The 19,548-nt window shown below is 37.4% G+C and overlaps 1 protein-coding gene across 1 annotated transcript in view; it reads left to right on the forward strand.

The window, feature by feature from the left end:
* Nucleotides 1–19,548, forward strand: part of DHX15 (DEAH-box helicase 15) — a 54,259-nt gene that overhangs the window by 17,297 nt on the left and 17,414 nt on the right. Inside the window, exons 4-6 of the mRNA XM_006055604.4 lie at nt 9,892–10,051; nt 11,614–11,832; nt 17,433–17,600. Coding sequence (XP_006055666.1) covers nt 9,892–10,051; nt 11,614–11,832; nt 17,433–17,600 — 547 coding nt within the window. The remainder of the gene's footprint in view (nt 1–9,891; nt 10,052–11,613; nt 11,833–17,432; nt 17,601–19,548) is intronic.

The raw sequence follows: 19,548 nt of genomic DNA on the forward strand, positions 1-19,548 counted from the left end.
ATAAATGTGGTTATTTACCACTTCAGCAGTTCCTGTCATAGAAACTAAAAAAATCAGTTGTCACCTTAGAAAAAAATTCTGTTGACTTTTAATTCATACAAAGCTAATTTGATTTCCTAAAGGTCTGCATATAGTATTACATTTGACCTTTGTATTTAAAGCACTTGCAAGGGATTAGTTATAGAAGTCTCTCTTGGTTTATAATGCCAACACCTTTTAAGAAAGTACTAAGAACATACATGTCCATCCTAGCTTTCTGTAAATTCTGTTGTAAAGATAAGAGATCATTTCCTTCAAAAGTTATGAAAATGTGAGGAATAAGCAGTATATTTTGAAAAAATGATTTAATTTCCTTGTATGCTCAGTGGCTCAGTTGTGTCTGACGCTTTGCGACCCCATGAACTGTATAGCCTGCCAAGTTCCTCTGTCCATGGGATTTTCCAGGCAAGGATAGTAGAGTGGGTTGCCATATCGTTTCCTTATTTCTTGTTAATTTCTTAGGTGTTTCTTTAGCTTGATTATATCTCTAATTCTGAAACACATACCAAATGTATTTTGGCTGTTTGCCAAAATAAAGCTGCATGCTTAGGCTGCTGATCTTCAGCATTGTAAGTTCATAACTAGGAGGCTATGTATTTGATAAATAAGATGTGATGTTTTCTGTTTGGCTTTTTTTAAGTGTTGGAATTGCATTAAAACATTTTAGATTCCACATTATTCAGAGTACCATATGGCACCTTTCCATGTGACTGTTCACATTTGGTGGTTTGTACTCATTGTAGCCAGTATAATGCTACATAGTGTTGTGGCTGTAGTGAGATGAGTGTTACTCATAAGGGGTAATGCTTTTGCTGAGAATGTCAAATTAAACTTGAACCTATATAAATCTTTATCCCTTTACAAATGAAAGGAGCATTATGTTTATTAAGGAGCTATGTGAGTGTCGTTGACTCTTTCCTGACTTGATAGAGGAGGTATGCTGTGAAGCAGTTAAGGTAGTTTGAATGTCACATGAATTGTATAGATGATTTCACAAAAGAGGAAGTACTTCATTTGAGCTGAGAAGGATGGCGAGACCTAGATAGGCAAGTTAACTAGGTGGATAAGTTAGATTTTAAGTAGAGTAGACATTCTCATGCTGCTTTGGTTTATAGCATGCTTAATGTCAGGAGTTTTTCATGGCACTCTAGGCCTAAAGAAATAACTCAAAATTCTAATAAGAATTTATGTTCTAACAACGTAATAGTCCATTAAACAAATATTGGACATTGAAAGAAAAAGCTCAGTAATTTATTTCATTCTTATTCACCATTATTTATTAATGGATGTCTTTGCTGTTGGAACACAGCAGTTTCTTACACTTTCGAATCAGATTGGATGCTGCCACCTTTATTTTTCTACACAGTAATGTAAATCTAGATTGTGCTAGGGAATTGTATGTGAACTGTGTAAGTTAGAGGTGAGTCCGGAAATAGCCAGATCACTTGAAAGAGGTGTGTTAGTTGCTCAGTCGTGTCCAGCTCTTTGTGACCCCATGGACTGTAGTCCACCAGGCTCTGTCCATGAGATTCTCCAGGCAAAAGAATACTGGAGTGGATTGCCATTCCCTTCTTGAGGGATCTTCCCAATCCAGGGATTGAACCCAGGTCTCCCACATGGCAGGCAGATTCTTTTCTGTCTGAGCCACCAGGGAAGCCCTCTCAAACAGGTAAAAAAAACTTTATTTTTTAAACTGATTTGTATATATACTTAAAATACATTATCAACTCTTTGTACCCATGTCATATGGAAGTACTAATTGATACAAGAAAGCAGTCGTTTTGATGGATGAAGGTCATTTGATGAGTTTTATCAGTAGCTGTTCAGTAAGTATAATAGCTTTCACTCTAAACATGTTTAAAAATTGTTGGCTTTTTGGGGGATGATCAACCATTTCATTGGAGAAGGCATTGGCACCCCACTCCAGTACTCTTGCCTGGAAAATCCCATGGACGGAGGAGCCTGGTAGGCTGCAGTCCATGGGGTCTCTAAGAGTCGAACACGACTGAGCGACTTCCCTTTCACTTTTCACTTTCATGCATTGGAGAAGGAAATGGCAACCCACTCTAGTGTTCTTGCCTGGAGAATCCCAGGGACGGCGGAGCCTTGTGGGCTGCCGTCTATGGGGTCACACAGAGTTGGACACGACTGAAGCGACTTAGCAGCAGCAGCAGCAGCAACCATTTCATAGTGTTGATATTGTGAAGGAAGGGTAGGGTATTTAGACTCATCATATTTGGTGGTGAAAAGAACAATATTTTATTAAATCACTATATGTGGTTCTGTCTTCTAATATTATCCCTGATAAATGCAAGCTGTTTTAGCTTTGTCATTTGTTCCTTACTGTTGTCATTCAGAGAAGTATTCTGCTGATAGGGGCTTTGAACAAAAAGTAAGTTACATGTAGAAAATTGCATTAAGTATAGAACAGTCTTATGGACTCTGTTGGAGAGGGAGAGGGTGGGAAGATTTGGGAGAATGGCATTGAAACGTGTAATATCATGTATGAAACGAGTTGCCAGTCCAGGTTCAATGCACGATACTGGATGCTTGGGACTGGTGCACTGGGACGACCCAGAGGGATGGTGTGGGGAGGGAGGAGGGAGGAGGGTTCAGGATGGGGAGCACATGTATACCTGTGGCCGATTCGTTTTGATGTTTGGCAAAACTAATACAGTGTTTCAGGTTTAAAAAAAAAAAAGTACTACTTTTGGTCATGGTCTCTTTCAGAAGTCTTGATCCATTATAAGTTAGAAGAAATTACCACACACAAACCTGTTTGTGTAGGCGTTTTATCGTAGGTAGCTTTTCTTTAATAGAGACATTACTTGACTGGATTGTAATGGATTAGTCTAAAAACTTAATGATAAATAGAAATTTTATGTGAACTTTAAACATTTTATTTTAACCTAAAACTTTAACACATTCATTTATCAATGTCTTAGTGTAGAACCAACACCATTTCCTTGAATATGGGCCCTTTGTAGTTCCATTACTTAGTAAAATGTCCAGTTGTTAAAGTGAAATTAAACTGAGACACTTGCAAAATACACAGGTGTTGCTTTTCTTGAATTTTAAGAGTTCAATCTTCTGGAATTCCTCTTTCACTCTTCTATAGTTATCTCACATTTGATGGTTTTTTTGTGATTTATCTTTTTCAAGCTTTTCTGAAGCATATAACTTAGGATACATACATACAACTCTCTTTTCTACCCTAAAAGGTTATCACTGTGTAACATAAGATGATGTTGGCCTAATTGGTAGGGACAGAAGTGTGGCTATCTTCTGTTTGTAGAGTAAGATTGATTTTCCCAAGGATTCATTGATTAGGTGAAGGTTAGTTAAGAGTGTAGTGTGCAGTTCTACTATATTGAATACTTACCAAGTGCCAGACAGTTGGTGCATTTAGGTGGTTTATATATATATTGTTTTATTTAATTTAAACGATAGCCACCATATTCTTATTTTTCAAATGGAGCGTTAGAGGAAGTTGAACTTAGTAGAACACCAGTAAGAAAGCAGGGACTTGACCAAGGTTTGTCTCGCAAAAAGAATATGTCCTTAATCACTGTATATGCTGTTATTTCTCTCTATCCTCATTCTTCAGCTCCATAGAATTATTTATGTGTAAGTATTTGTAAGGTAGTAAATCTAATTACTTAGGTTTTACTAGATCTGTGAAATAGATACCGGGAATTTCTTTTGGTCATGCTGAACGAATTTTGGATCCTCTAGAAACAGTTTTGATTTAGCTGCATGTTTAGTCATGCCAGAATAAAGCCTGTACTTTGAAAGGTAACCAAAACCCTAACAGGATTGGGACAGCAGCACACAACTAGGATTTTCAGAACATACTAAACTTCAGCTTTAATAGTAGGGCTGGTTCAAGACATATGGCTGCTAATTTCACTTATATTTTCCCTGGAGATTGTTCTAGAACAGTGTAAAGTTTCTTCATTCATTTTAATGACGAAAGAGTTTAATTCCTTAGATGGACACTCAGAATTTACAGTTTCTTTTATTAAAATCAGTTGTCCTTAGTATTCTCTTATAATGTTGTACATGTATTTTTTCACACGTGTTCAGGTGAGTATATCTGTGAAATGAGTTTCTTAAAAATGAAACTGGTTAGGTCAGAGGGTGTGTTGGAATTTTATTAGCTGTTGCCATATTTTAGCTACTCTGACTAAGGGATGAGCAAATGAGTATCTGTTTCTATGGCCTTGCCAACACTTGGTTGTGGAACATTTTTATCTTTGTCTATATTGTAAGTTAAAAAGTGAAATCTCATTATTATGTTTTAATTTGCATTTATCTTTTATATGAAATTGAGCATCTTTACATGTACTTATGAGCCATTTGTATTTCTTTTTGAAATCAAAGATGCTTCTCTCAGCTTTCCAGACATTTTGCTACCTGGTTGACAGTCATTTTTATGGTGCTGTTTTAAAATGCATATCTTAAACAAGGTCCTACTGTATAACACAGAGAACTATGTTCAGTATCCTGTGGTAAACCATAATGGAGAATATATATTTTAAATATATATATAAGTGAATCTCTTTACTATGCAGCAGAAATAAACATAACATTGTAAATCAGCTATGTGTCTGTCAGTCTCTCATTCGTGTCTGACTCTTTGCGATCCCATGGACTGTAGCCTGCAAGGCTCCTCTCTTTATGAGATTCTCCAGGCAAGAATACTGGAGTGGGAAAGTATTTCCCTCTTCAGGAGATCTTCCCGATCCAGGGATTGAACCTGGGTCTTCTGCAATGCAGGCAGATGCTTTTACCATCTCAGCTCCTTTAGTTCAGTTCAGTTCAGTCACTCAGTCATGTCTGACTCTTTGAGACCCTATGAACCGCAGCATGCCAGGCCTCCCTGTCCATCACCAACTCCTGGAGATTACCCAAACGCATGTCCATTGAGTCAGTGATGCCATCTAACCATCTCATCCGCTGTCGTCCCAGTCTCCTCCTGCCTTCAATCTTTCCCAACATCAGGGTCTTTTCAAATGAGTCAGCTCTGCGCATCAGGTGGCCAAAATATTGGAATTTCAGCTTCAACATCAGTCCTTCCAGTGAATACCCAGGACTGATCTCCTTTAGGATGGACTGGTTGGATCTCCTTGCAGTCCAAGGGACTCTCAAGAGTCTTCTCCAATACCACAGTTCAAAAGCATCCATTCTCCTGTGCTCGGCTTTCTTTATACTCCAACTCTCACATCCATACATGACTACTGGAAAAACCATAGCCTTGACAAGAACCTTTGTTGAGAAAGTAATGTCTCTGCTTTTTAATATGCTGTCTAGGTTGATTATAACTTTCCTTCCGAGGAGTAAGTGTCTTTTAATTTCATGGCTGCAATCACCATCTGCAGTGATTTTGGAGCCCAAAAAAATAAAGTCAGCCACTGTTTGCACTGTTTCCTCATCTATTTGCCATGAAGTGATGAGCTCTGAGGGAAGCCCTAAATTGACTATACCTCAATTTAAAAGATCATGAGTGGAAAAAATAATAATTTTAAAAATACCATTGCAGTTTCAGACAATGAAGTTTAAGTCATTGCAACTAGGCTCAAACACATCTTTATTAATAAATTTTTGCCCACGAGAAGTAAGTTTGTTTATTCCTGTAGTATAAAAAAAAAATCCATGCTTCAACTCTTGGAAGGCACTTTTTGCCTCCCTGCTGTGGGAGCATTTTCCCTGCAAAGAGTTGTTGAGATGCTTGAAGAAGTGCTGGTTGGTTGGTGAGAGGTTAGGTGAATATGGCGGATGAGGCAAGACTTCATAGACCAGTTCAGCTTTGAAGTGTTGGTTGTGCAATGTGCAGTCGAGCGTTGTGGCAAAGAATTTAGCCTTTTCTGTTGACTAATAGTTGCAGGCATTGCAGTTTTCAGTGCATCTCATTTTGAGTTGTCAAGCATACTTCTCAGACGTACTGGTATCTCAGGATTCCATGAAGGCTGTAATGGATCAGATGGGCAGAGACCAAACAGTGGCTGTGACCTCTTTTGGTACAAATTTGGCTTTGGGAAATTTCAGCGCTTTGAAGCTGCTTCTTGGTCTAACCACTGAGCTAGTCATTGGTGGTTGTAGTATAAAATCCACTTTTTGTTGCATGTCACAATACGATTGAGAAATGGTTCGCTGTTGTTGTATAGAATAAGAGAAGACAACACTTCAGAACAATTTTTTTGATTTGTGGTCAGCTCATGAGGTACCCATTTACTGAGCTTTTTCAGCAAACCGTTCCAGTTTGCTTCAAATGCTGAACGACCATCGAATGATCGTAGTTGAGTTCAGCAGCTTCTTGTGTAGTTATGAAGGATCAGCTTCAGTGATTACTCTCATTTGGTCGTTGTCAACTTCCGATGGCCGGCCACTGTGCTTCTCATTTTCAAGGCTTCGTCTCCTTTGCAAAACTACTTGAACCACTACTGCATTATACATTCTTTAGAGGTTCCTGAGTGAAACACATTGTTGATGTTGCAAGTTGTCTTTGCAGCTTTACAACCCATTTTGTACTTGAATAAAAAATTGCTCGAATTTGCTTTTTGTCTAACTTCATTTCTGTAGTCTTAAGTAAATAAAAAATAAACAGCAAGTAATAAGTCAGATGGTAAAGAATCTGCCTGCAATGCAGGAGACTCGGGTTGGATACCAGGGTCAGGAAGGTCCCCTGGAAAAGGGAATGGCTTCTTGCCTAGAGAAATCCATGGATGGGAGAGCCTGGTATGCAGTTGTTCATGGGGTCACAGAGTGTCACGACTGAGTGACTAACGCTTTTCCGCAGCTTAGCAAGCATCAAAATGTGAAAACGTGAAAGCAAACACAGGTTGCTATCTATGCAAATATTTTGATCAAGTAGATCCCAAATGAAGCCAGTTCTGTATTTCTAACAAGTTCCTAGATGATACTGATGACTTTTTAAGCTAGTATTTTCCCAAGACAGTTAGAGAAACATTGTGGATAATAGGATACCCAGTAAAATGTAGAGTTTGGCTGCCCTGGGAAATTTTGGTTACTAGTCCATTACTAAAACTTCAGAATTATGTAATTACAGCTTATTATTGTGACACCCTATTTTTATGGCTCACCCCTTAGTCTGGGTAAATATTTAATTGCTACTGTGGAAGGTAGTAAAACTTGATCTAGGTAAAAGAAAATAGTTAGGGTCTTTATAGGGCTATCAGAACCTGGTTCTGCCTTTTTTGTCAGGTTACTTTGGTTTTTTGGGAAAGGGTTTCATATATCTAGCAAATCATCAGGTGATAGCTTTCTACGTTTTTTTTCTGGGCTTGTTGAAAATTTTTCTTCGTTGTGCACGAGAGCTTTCTCTCTAGTTGTGAGTGAGGGCTAAGCTACTCTTTGTTGCGGTGCTCTGGCTTCTCATTGCAGTTGCTTCTCGTTGTGGATTAAGGGCTCTAGGGTGTTCAGGCTTCAGTAGTTGCAGGTTTGTGGCTCTGGAGCACAGGCTCACTAGTTGTGCTTGGGTTTATTTGCCCCTGGGCATATTGGAATCTTCCCGGACCAGAAATCAAACTTGTGTTTCCTGCATTGGCAGGCGAATTCTCAATATTTGGACCACCAGGGAAGTCGTGGGACTTTGAGGAGAGTATGTCAGTGTCTGAGGGGCCTGGGATTGGGAATCGGTATACTGATGCCTAGTCTTAGCAGGCTATTCCACTGATTTTAAAGCCTTGGAAAAGTTAACTGCTAATACTCCCTGGGAAAGCAGCAAATTTAACTATGTTAATTCTGATTCTAGAATCTGGATTCTAGAATCTGGAAGTCCGAGGATTTGGGTTTAGTTGACCATTTAACTTGGTAAAGGTGATAATGCATAATTGTTAATAAAGAACAAATAATGGTTCATTAATTATAACTGTAAGCTGCCATTTGTAATCGTTACCCTCTTCTCAGAAAAATAATGAAAGAATGAGTATTTGGGTTAGCTCGGCTTTTAGATGCCATCATCACATTGTGGTGGTCTGAAGCTTGTTGAGGAAAGATCAAAATAAAGGGGTATTGTTTTTTAAAGGGGTTTTCAAGTGAAAGTTTGATACTTAGTGACTTTTTAATCACAATTTAATATGTGACATTAGAATGCATTTTACAGTCTGTTGAGGGTATTACAGGTGGAAGTTAGGTGGTTATCAATGATTGAATTTGATCTAGCTGTACATAGCGTCACTTCACATAAGTAATACATATTTCTGGAACTACATATGTTGAGTTCGTTAATTACAGTATTTTCAAAAATACTACACTAAAATTCTGTGTTGAATTGAGTAGGCTTGGAAACTGAGCAACAGGGTATAAATTTGATAGTGTTTAAGCAGATATTGTTCAAAGAGTGACCAATCCATGTTTTTTGCCTTGCAAAGCAAAAGAGTATTGTTGAAACTAAGGAAATTATCCACAAGTAGATGAAACTGTATTAATGTTTTGCTACTGAGATAATGTGCAAAAGGACTGCCGAGCTTGTGTCAGTAATATCTGCAGGCAGGAGAAATTACCAAGTGTCGTCATAGATCAAGATATTTCAAAACATCTAGAGACTAGAGTAGCTGATGCATGCACTGTGGTTAAGGCATTGAGTCATAGTTTAATTGGCTCTGTTTTTGCTTTCATGGTCTTAATATAAAATAATCTTGCAGGTAGTGCTGTGCCAGTGTCAAGAGTGTGATTGTTTCCTTTTTAAAATAGGACCAAAGAAGAAAGAAGCATAAAATATATCAAGTAAAGATGTATTTCTTTGCTAAAAGTCTGAATCTACAACTAAGTTTAGGCAGAATCAAGAGAAGGCTTCACTTGGGTTGTACACTGTCATTTTGTTGAACTTAGTGCTTCAACAGATGGTTTTGGCTAAAAATACAAAGTTGGTCCTTGAAAGATTAGATTAATTTGTGAAAAATAGAGCCAGAATAGTGAAGTCATAAATGATGACTTCAGATTTTTATACTTAATTATGTAAATAAAACCATGGATTTGTATTTAACTGAATGGCCAGTGACTTCAGCATTTGCAAGCAGACTTCATTTTGTCCAAGTGCCAAATGCAGGATGTTTTGTATTAGTGACAGTAGCAGCCAGAAGGGAACAGACAGGAGAGTCACTGACCCATACAAATTATTCCTCACACCACCCTTCATCTGAGTGCCTGGATTCTCTCAGACCATCCCTAAACCTAGTTTTCCTCTTTGGTTCATTGATAGAGATAATGCTGTATGCCTTGTCTTTTCCGTAATTCATCAGCATTTCCACAGCGTAGTGTTACTCCTCATTCCATGAATGTATTCCTTTTTCTGATTCTTTACCATCATTTTTTTGAATTAGATGGGACTGAGGAAAAAAAGATGGTAGACTCATGCTGTCTCAGCTCTTTTTGAACCTATTAGCTTAAGTGGGAAGTTAGTGAAGTTTTAAGGAAGTAACAACAGTTTAGTGCTATAATGTGATAAAGCAATTTAAAATGGTTTCTTGGTTTTGTTTTTGCAAGTTGAATATTTTAAATTTTATTTTGCTTTTAAGAAATTTATTTAAGTGACCGTTTTCACTTTGGCATTTGTGTGAAATGTGTTTAATTCTGTCATCATCAGATTAACATTGTTTCTCAGTGCATTTTGGTATTGCAGTCTCATTTGACAGAATTTGATAATGTATAACTTGTTTGATACATTCAATAAAACGTTTTTATGGAAGCTTAGTTTTGTGATTGATTATGAAATAATAACATTTGTTTTGAACAAGGGTTAATTTATATTTATCTGATGTCTTTGCATTTCATATTTATGTCTTAAACTTTAAACGCACTAAATAACCAACATGTTATTTGTCAATATAGGTATATGACTGATGGGATGCTACTTCGTGAAGCAATGAATGACCCTCTCTTGGAGCGTTATGGTGTAATAATTCTTGATGAGGCTCATGAAAGGACATTGGCTACAGATATTCTCATGGGTGTTCTGAAGGAGGTTGTTAGACAGAGATCAGATTTAAAGGTGAATTAGTTTGTTTATTTGGTTCTTTAAAAATCCTATATGTGAATATATATATATATTTAAAAGGGAGTACATGCTGATCACTACAACTATAAAAATAATCACCTATAAAAGCAAATACAGAGAGTACCAGCAGTGGTTTATACTTTGTTTTTAATTTTTCTTGCTGTGTCTTTGTTTTAGATTTTAAATATACTTCTTCTTAGTAATATGTTTATAATCATTTCATTATATAGTCCACCCAGTTTTTTGTTTCATTTTAAATGATTTTATGTCATGGTGTTTTTAAACCTTGTGCTCACCCTGCCTTTTATTAAGTACAGGGGACACCTTCTTTAAGGATCAAATCTCTGTTCTTGTCCTAACACAAACTCACTCATTCTAACTCATAGTGCTGGAGAGTGGAATAACTGTATCCAGAACATACTGCTCCTCAGAAATGCCTTCCCTTAACCTAGGGTCTTGGTTCTTCCCTCTCCCACCCCCGCCTGCCATCTGTTCTACCATTTAAACCCTGGCCAGTGTTACTGTATTGATAAGGGCTTAAAACGGACTGACTGTGTGGACATTTTTGTCTCCCAAATTTTCTGAAGTTCCCTTTTTGCATTGTATGTGTGCAGTTCATTGGAACTTAGTATTGAGTGTTATTGTATGTGTTACAGAGGTTTGTACACTGGGGAGAAAGATTCTGGGTCTTAAAAGAATTGATACTGAGTTTGACTTGACTATAAAAAAATTAAATGTATACTTTTAAGAATATATTTGAATAACTATGAGTACTATTACTGGTTAAACGTTATGAGCTGTTGAAATTTCGAGGGAGGAACTCAAAGTAGAAATTAAGAACTCTATAGTGGAATGTTTAATGGGAGAGCTTTCTATTTAATGGGTTTTGTCATGTGTAATTTAAATAAAGAGAGGGTGACCACACAGTCATGCAGCCGGCACCTGAACAACCTTTTGTTGCTGTGGCTTTTTTGGTAGTATAGAAAACCTCTGTTTGTTTTAGAAAATTTTCTGAAGAACTTATGCTTAGTAAAGATGATTTGGAAGAATGGAGAAATATTTGTACCACTGATTTAATTTATTTTATTTTTTGCTTTCTTTATTTTTCCCTGTGTGCGAGGTTGTCATTTTTTTTTAATAGCATAGTAGCAATCATATTGCATATTGATGTCTTTTATCAGTTCCTTTTATGTAATTTTATAAACTTTGGTTGTTAAGGTGTTGCTTCATGAAAATATATGGTAATTTAGTTATGAAGAGTGAAAGTGTTAGTTGCTTAGTCATGTCTTGACTCTTTGTGACCCCATAGACTAGCCCGCCTTGCTCCTCTGTCCTTGGAATTCTCCAGGAAACAATACTGGAGTGGGTAGTCCTTCTTTTCTCCAGGGGATCTTATTGACCCAGGGACAGAACCACAATCTCCTGCATTGCAGGCTGATTCTTTACTCTCCGAGCCACTAGAGACACCGTAGTTGATATATATGGAGCAGTAAACATTACTCATCTCTTTACAATCTTTGAAGACAGCTTCAAATAATTTAATGTTTTCTTTTCAGGTTATAGTTATGAGTGCTACTCTGGATGCAGGAAAATTCCAGATTTACTTTGATAACTGTCCTCTCTTAACTATTCCTGGGCGTACACATCCTGTTGAGATCTTTTATACTCCCGAACCAGAGAGAGATTATCTTGAAGCGGCAATTCGAACTGTGATCCAAATTCATATGTGTGAAGAGGAGGAAGGAGATCTGCTACTTTTCTTAACTGGTCAAGAGGTATTGTCATTATTTGCTTCCTTATTTATATTATTTCTATTAGACAACAACTTTAAACTTAAGAACCCAACATATATTAACCATGTATTTCTCATCCCAATGTCTATAAAGTTTTTCTTCAGCATGATTGTATTTATATATGAAGTATATAACTCCCTTTATCTATGTATTCTAGGAATATACCCTTTTATGCTGTTAGCCTTTGTGTTCTAGTTGATATCCTGAGAATATTAAATGCTTTTAGAATTTCAAGATTTAGCAGTTTTAATCTCAACTTTGGAGAGACCTGAGTGGCAAGTGGTTTTGTGCTAATTTGCCATTCTGCTGAGGCATGAATGAAATCTGGTTACTCTAGGCAGTAATTTAGTTTGTAAGGGAATTTGGGTAACTCAGGTGCCCATCTACCATCAAAACAAGTGTTTGTGTTTTGTTTTTGTCTTCTTGCATGTGTCTATTGAGAACTGGAAGGAATGGCTGAAATTCTTTAGACTTCACATCGTTTTTAAGATAGGAATTTTATTCTCACATGCAGCATTTTCTAAACTCATTTCTATCAGGATGTTTACAGGTGTGCTATGAAATTCTTGATGGCTTAAGTAAGCTCAGTGAGTTATCGGGATGAAATAAACTCTTTTAGAGGTTTTCTGAAAGTTTGTCATTTGTTGTAATAGGCTTTGTGAATTTTCTACAGTGTCCTTCTCAAACTAATATATATGCCAGTCATTTGGAAATCTTGCAGATTTTTATTTGCTAGGTCAGGTGTAGGGTCTGATCTAAGAGTCTGTTCTGAGTAAGTGTCTAGAACAGTGCTACTCCATTAGAACTTCCTTTACATCTGGAAATGTTTTTATATCTATACTGTTCAATATAGTTGCTGTTCAGTTGTTCAGTAATGTCTGATTCTTTGCAACCCATTGGAATGCAGCACACCAGTCTTCTCTGTCCTTTACTATCTCTCTGAGTTTGCTCAAACTCATGTCCATTGGATCAAGGATGCCATCCAACCATCTCATCCTCTGTTGCCCCCTTCTCCTGCTCTCAGTCTTTTGCAAGCATTAGGGTCTTTTCCAATGACTTAGCTCCTCTTCACATCAGGAGGCCAAAGTTGGAGCTTCAGCATCAGCCCTTCCAGTGAAAATTGAGGATTGATTTCCTTTAGGATTGACTTGTTTGATCTCCTTGCAGTCCAACGGACTCTTAAGAGTCTTCTCCAACACCACAGTTCAAAAGCATCAATTCTTTGGCGCTCAGCTTTCTTTATACTCCAACTCTCACATCCATACATGACTAGTGGAAAAACCATAGCTTTGACTAGATGGACCTTTGTCAGCAAAGTAATGTCTCTGCTTTTTAGTATGCTGCCTAGGTTTGTCAAAGCTTTTCTTCCAAGGAGCAAGCATTTTTTAATTTCATGGCTGCAGTCACCATCTGCAGTGATTTTGGAGTCCCCCAAAATAAAGTCTGTCACTGTTTTCATTGTTTCCCCATCTATTTGCCATGAAGTGATGAAACCAGATGCCACACTATTAGTTTTTGTAGCCGCAACAATATAATGGACTTGAGTATTTGCATTGCAGCTAGTGAGAGGAGGAACTAAAATTTAATTTTATAGAAGTTTAATTAATTTAGTTACATGTGCTTGACCCTCTTGTTTTAGTTTTTGTGTGGTCTGATAGTTAAGAACTGTTTTTACATATTTTAAGGGTTTACATGAAAACAAAGAATGTGCTTCAGAGGTGGTATATGGATGCAAAGCCTAAAAAACTTTGGCCCTTTATAGTAAGAAATCTGATCCCTGCTCTGGAACATTTTTTTCTCAGGTGTGGTCAGTGGATTGCCTGCCTTGGGTAGGGGAATTTGTTAAAGCAAGTTCTTGGCCCTGTTTCAGGCTTGCTGAAACAGATGAAATTTGCAGATGAAATACTGTAAGAATCTGCATCCTTGCTGCTGCTGCTGCTAAGTCGCTTCAGTCGTGTCCAACTGTGTGTGACCCCATAGACGGCAGCCCACCAGGCTCCCCCGTCCCTGGGATTCTCCAGGCAAGAACACTGGAGTAGGTTGCCATTTCCTTTCCCAATGCGTGAAAGTGAAAAGTGAAAGTGAAACTGCTCAGTCATGTGCGACTCTTAGCAACCCCATGGACTGGAGCCTACCAGGGTCCTCCATCCATGAGGTTTTCCAGGCAAGAGTACTGGAGTGGGGTGCCATTGCCTTCTCCTCTGCATCCTTAACAAGCTCTAAAGGCCATTTTTCTGTTCTCTTAGGTTAAAAGTCACTGTTCCAGGTGAATGTTTTAGTTATTTTAATGCCCGTGGTACATTAGTGACAGCACCCTAAATAATATAGTGGGAAATTGCCCTAGTTCTTTCACATAATCAAAATCAGTGGTGCGCTATGTGACCGCCTAACCTCCAGGAGAATATGAATGTAACTAGTGTTCAAATTCTACAGGGATGCTTGATATATAATATTTAATTAAATATGGTTGCATTAAGAACTATAATTGTTTAGTAATTTTTTTATCCTTGAATTTTTTTTTCCAGTACTATTTCTGTTTTTTCTAGCACTGTTTATGTTGTGAAGTGAAGTCGCTCAGGCGTGTCCGACTCTTTGCGACCCCTTAGACTGTAGCCTACCAGGCTCCTCTGTCCATGGGATTTTCCAGGCAATAGTACTAGAGTGGATTGCCATTTCCTTCTCCAGGGGATCATCCCGACCCAGGGATCGAACCCAGGTCTCCCGCATTGTAGACAGAGGCTTAACCGTCTGAGCCACCAGGGAAGTCCTTATTTATGTTGTAGGCTGATTAATTCTTTGCTGTGGGAACCCCATGCGTAGTAGGGTGCTTATTGTGTCTCTGGCCTTTACCCACTAGATGTAGATACACTCCCCCAGTTTGCAAACATTCCCAGTAAAGAATCATACTTGTTCTTTTGGGAAATACAGTGTGTTGCAAATTAACTTTTACAGATAAACCTATTAGTCTGTGTATGCATTTTGAATGGAAGAATTTTTTTATATTTTGCAGTGTTGAGGCATTTGTGTTCATTTTGTTCTTTGGTGTCTGGTCCCTAGTTTCTCATTTTCTCTAGAGTGAGTAGCATGTTTTTTTTAAACGGCTGTTCAAAATAATCATCATGTTTAGATAGTCAAGCACATTAGAATTCTATAAGAAATATCAGATGGCCTTCTGTTGGGGACCTGAAATGCTTTTCTGTGAGTTGAATTTCTGTGGCTGATACTTTGGCAGCTCTCTCACAGCTGGGGAAAGGAAAGGAATAAGCTCCAATTATCTCATGTATCCTGTTGAATTTTTAAGTTTCTTTTATACGACTAGCTAGTCTTGAGGAATTTGAAGACCTTTGAGGAGAAAGTAGCAATACTACTATTTTCCTCATGTCTGTGAGCCTGTTATTTTTATTTGGTCAGTTAAGTGATAGATTCTGGGAGTTCTGTACCCCATCTCCATAAATTTGAATAGTACCCATAAAATTTAGCTATCTCAAAACTTAAAAATGACAACCATATTGCCATTTTGACCATGTAAACAGTAGTGTTTCTATAGTCCCTTGAGTTAATTTGGGAGGGGAAAGACCAGTTTTAATTAGTGAAGGTTTGGAAAATGTGAATGTTGATTTTTTCGTTGTTGTTAATCTGTTAAACCAGGTGTTCCTAGTAGAACTCCCTAGAGGAGCTGTGCTACCAAGTTCGGTAACAATGATTGTAATTGAAATATGAATTGTTTTAAATAAATACTTGAAGATGTTGAACTCTTCATTCTTTAAGCAATACATTCTTTCATCTTTAATTTCACTGAGTGAAATTAGTCTTTTCAACATGTAGGAGTTTAGATTCTTTAGTAGGGTCTAAATTAATTTGCTAATATATATATTGATGCTTTTGGAGCTGAAAGTCTTGCTCAATTCAGAAACTCTTGAACTTTTGTCTCATTTCATGACTAAGCAGAAGATTGCATTGTGCTGATGAATGTCAGTGAGCTTTCTGGTCTTTAGAACTGTCAATGTTGATTCTGAAAGTTCAGTTAAATTTAGGGAAAATTTTGTTGCCAAGTTTAAAAAAATAATGTTTAGAACTTTGTCTACATAAAAACAAACAGTGTGGGATTTTTTTTTCCTCACTCTTTAGAGTTGTCATTATATCACATGCAGTAGTGATTTTGTTTCAGCTCCATACATGCTTACCAGATAGTTTCAAATAAATTTGGAATAATCTTGTTAAAATTTCTAGAGTCTGCAAATGCACAATTCGGGGCTTTTAATTTTCTATATAAAATCTGGTATTTGGTGACTTCTGAATTAACAGAATTGAAAAATATTCTGAATTTGGCATCAGTTTTCCTATACGAGATAATATATATATGTTTTTAAGAACTATATATATATATAGTTTGGGGTTTATATTGTGTTTGTGGTTTTTTTTTAAGATCTAATTTTGTTTTTGTATACCAGCAGGGGGCATTCTAATCTAGATACAGCATTTGAAAGCAATTTTTTGGTAAAAATATTTTTCTTTTTTTTTTTTTCAATGAATAGCAAACTTTCATTTCTTTTGGAAACTGTATACCTCAAAGGAAATTGGTATATAATATCTTTAGTAATTTTCTTTGTCAGTTTTTAAGACCTTATCAATACTCCAGGAAGCTGATATGTTTTAAATTGGTTTAAAATTTGTTTTTGTTCTTACATATATTCTTTTAACACGGAAACAAAGTTGCATTTTAGTTAAGAAATCATTTTAAGGAAAATTATTCTAGCTTGATTATAATATACAATAAGTTTACTTGGTAAATTTTTAAAAATTGTTCTGTCTTTTGAATAAAAGATAATTTGTCAATAAGGGTAACTTCTGATTGATACTGGCCATACTGCCAAATCATTTAGTGTACTTCTGAGTTTAACTGAATTAAAGCTTCTGTAAAATTTTAAATATAGCTCCCTTCCCATGTTAAAGTCCCTTTCCCATCCCCTAGAGCCTTCACCTACCTCTCTGTCTCTCACACCCTCCCAGTATTCATTGTGTCCTCTCTTGAAACCTGGAATTAAATGCAAATGTGTTGGAATTGTTTTGTGTATTAGGGAAATTTTTGAAGAGGCTTTAAGATATTTGGGTTAACCTAGTTCTTAAATATCTATGTTGATACTGTAGAGGTGTGTGTTCTCATTAGGCACAATGAAGCAAATCTTCCATATAATTGCATTAGTGATACGTGACATTAAAGCCTAATTGGCTTATTTAAAATATCTTGCACATCAATTTCCTATAGATTGTGAAAATTGAAAAGGTTATGAGTGCAGTTAAATATTCCTGGGTGAGAAATTTCAATTTTAGTACAATTTGTTGAGAATTAATTAGGACATTGACTCTTAAGAAAAAAGGGTGTGGAATGTCAGTAAGGCAATTGTGTGTTTATGTGACTAGAGAAATCAAAGTTTCTTGGATTATTTCTGAAATCCCAGTGAAATCTGCTGAATTAATTGTGATGACTAAAATAAGATGCATAGAACTAGGATTATGGTAAATCCTTAAAATGTTTCAGTATGTATTCATTCTGTTTGCACACTTAAACTTTTATTTTGTAGGAAATCGATGAAGCCTGTAAGAGAATAAAGCGTGAGGTTGATGATTTGGGCCCTGAAGTCGGTGACATCAAAATCATTCCATTATACTCCACACTCCCACCTCAGCAGCAACAACGCATCTTTGAGCCTCCACCTCCAAAAAAACAGAATGGAGCAATTGGAAGAAAGGTAACATTGAAATGTTCTCTATAAACATTGCATTGATACTGAAAGATTTGTCTGTGAGATATCAAATTGTATTGAATTATAATTCAAGGAATAAGTTACAGGTGATTGTGGTCTGAATTGTATGCTACATAGTTATCTGTATTTCCAAAGTAAATAGAAGGAAATGTATTTGTGTAGAGTTCTGCATATCTTTTGACAGGTACTGCTACCATGTCCCTGGGAAATTCTTCCTTAGCAAATGGAAGGTTGCTTAGGGTGAGGAAGGTGGCCAAATGTCTTTCTCCTGATTAAATCACTTGGCACAAAGTACTTTTTCCTTCAGTTCCTTGGCTTCTCCCTAGAATTTTTGCTCAGTTGTTCAGTCGTGTCCTGCTCTTTGCAACCCAATGGACTGCAGCATGCCAGGCTTCCCTGTCCATCACTAACTGCCAAAGCTTGCTCAGACTCATGTCCATCGAGTTGGCGATAGCATCCAAGCATCTCATCCTCTGTCATCCCCTTCTCCTCCTGCCTTTAATCATTCCCAGCATCAGGGTCTTTTCCAGTGAGTCAGTTCTTTGCACCAGGTGGCCAAAGTATTGGAGTTTTACTTTAAGCATCAGTCCTTCTCCTTTAGGATTGACTGGTTGGATCTCCTTGCAGTCCAAGGGACTCTGAAGAGTCTTCTTCACCACCACAGTTCAAAAGCATCTATTCTTTGGCACTCAGCTTTCTTTATAACTCTCACATGCATACATGACTACTGGAAAAACCATGGTTTTGACCAGACGGACCTTTGTCAGCAAAGTAATGTCTCTGCTTTTTAATATTCTGCCTAGGTTGGTCATAGCTTTTCTTCCAAGAAGCAAGAGTTTTTAAATTTCGTGGCTGCAGTCACCATCTGCAGTGATTTTGGAGCCCCCCAAAATGAAGTCTCTCACTGTTTCCATTGTTTCCCCATCTATTTGCCATGAAGTGATGGGACCAGATACCATGATCTAACTTTTTCACTCTTCTCTCTTATTTTCATCAAGAGGCTCTGGTTCTTCTTCGCTTTCTTCCATAAGGGGGAGTGTCATCTGCTTTTCTGAGGTTATTGATATTTCTCCCAGCAATCTTGATTCCAACTTGTGCTTCTTCCAGCCCAGCGTTTCTCATGATGTACTCTGCATAGAAGTTAAATATGCAGGGTGACAATATACAGCCTTGACGTACTCCTTTTCCTATTTGGAACCAGTCTGTTGCTCCATGTCCAGTTCTAACTGTTGCTTCCTGACATATAGGTTTCTCAAGAGGCAGGTCAGGTGGTCTGATATTCCCATCTTTTTCAGAATTTTCCACAGTTCATTGTGATCCACACAATCAAAGGCTTTGGCATAGTCAATAAGCAGAAATAGATGTTTTTCTGAAACTGTCTTGCTTTTTCGATGATCCAGCAGATGTTGGCAATTTGATCTCTGATTCCTCTGCCTTTTCTAAAACCTGCTTGAACATCTGGAAGTTTACAGTTCACGTATTGCTGAAGCCTGGCTTGGAGAATTTTGAGCATTAGTTTCCTAGCGTGTGAGATGAGTGCAATTGTGTGGTAGTTTGAGCATTCTTTGGCATTGCCTGTCTTTGGGATTGGAATGAACACTGACCTTTTCCAGTCCTGTGGCCACTGCTGACGTTTTCCAAATTTGCTGGCATATTGAGTGCAGCACTTTCACAGCATCATCCTTCAGGATTTGAAATAGCTCAACTGGAATAGCATCACCTCCACTAGCTTTGTTTGTAGTGATGCTTTCTAAGGCCCATTTGACTTCACATTCCAGGATGTCTGGCTCTAGGTGAGTGATCACACCGTGATTATCTTGGCCGTGAAGATCTTTTTTGTACAGTTCTTCTGTGTATTCTTTCCACCTCTTCTTAATATCTTCTGTTTCTGTTAGGTCCATACCATTTCTGTCCTTTATCAAGCCCATCTTTG

The sequence above is a fragment of the Bubalus bubalis genome, chromosome 7 (genome assembly GCF_019923935.1).
Source record: "Bubalus bubalis isolate 160015118507 breed Murrah chromosome 7, NDDB_SH_1, whole genome shotgun sequence".
Taxonomy (NCBI): Eukaryota; Metazoa; Chordata; class Mammalia; order Artiodactyla; family Bovidae; genus Bubalus; species Bubalus bubalis.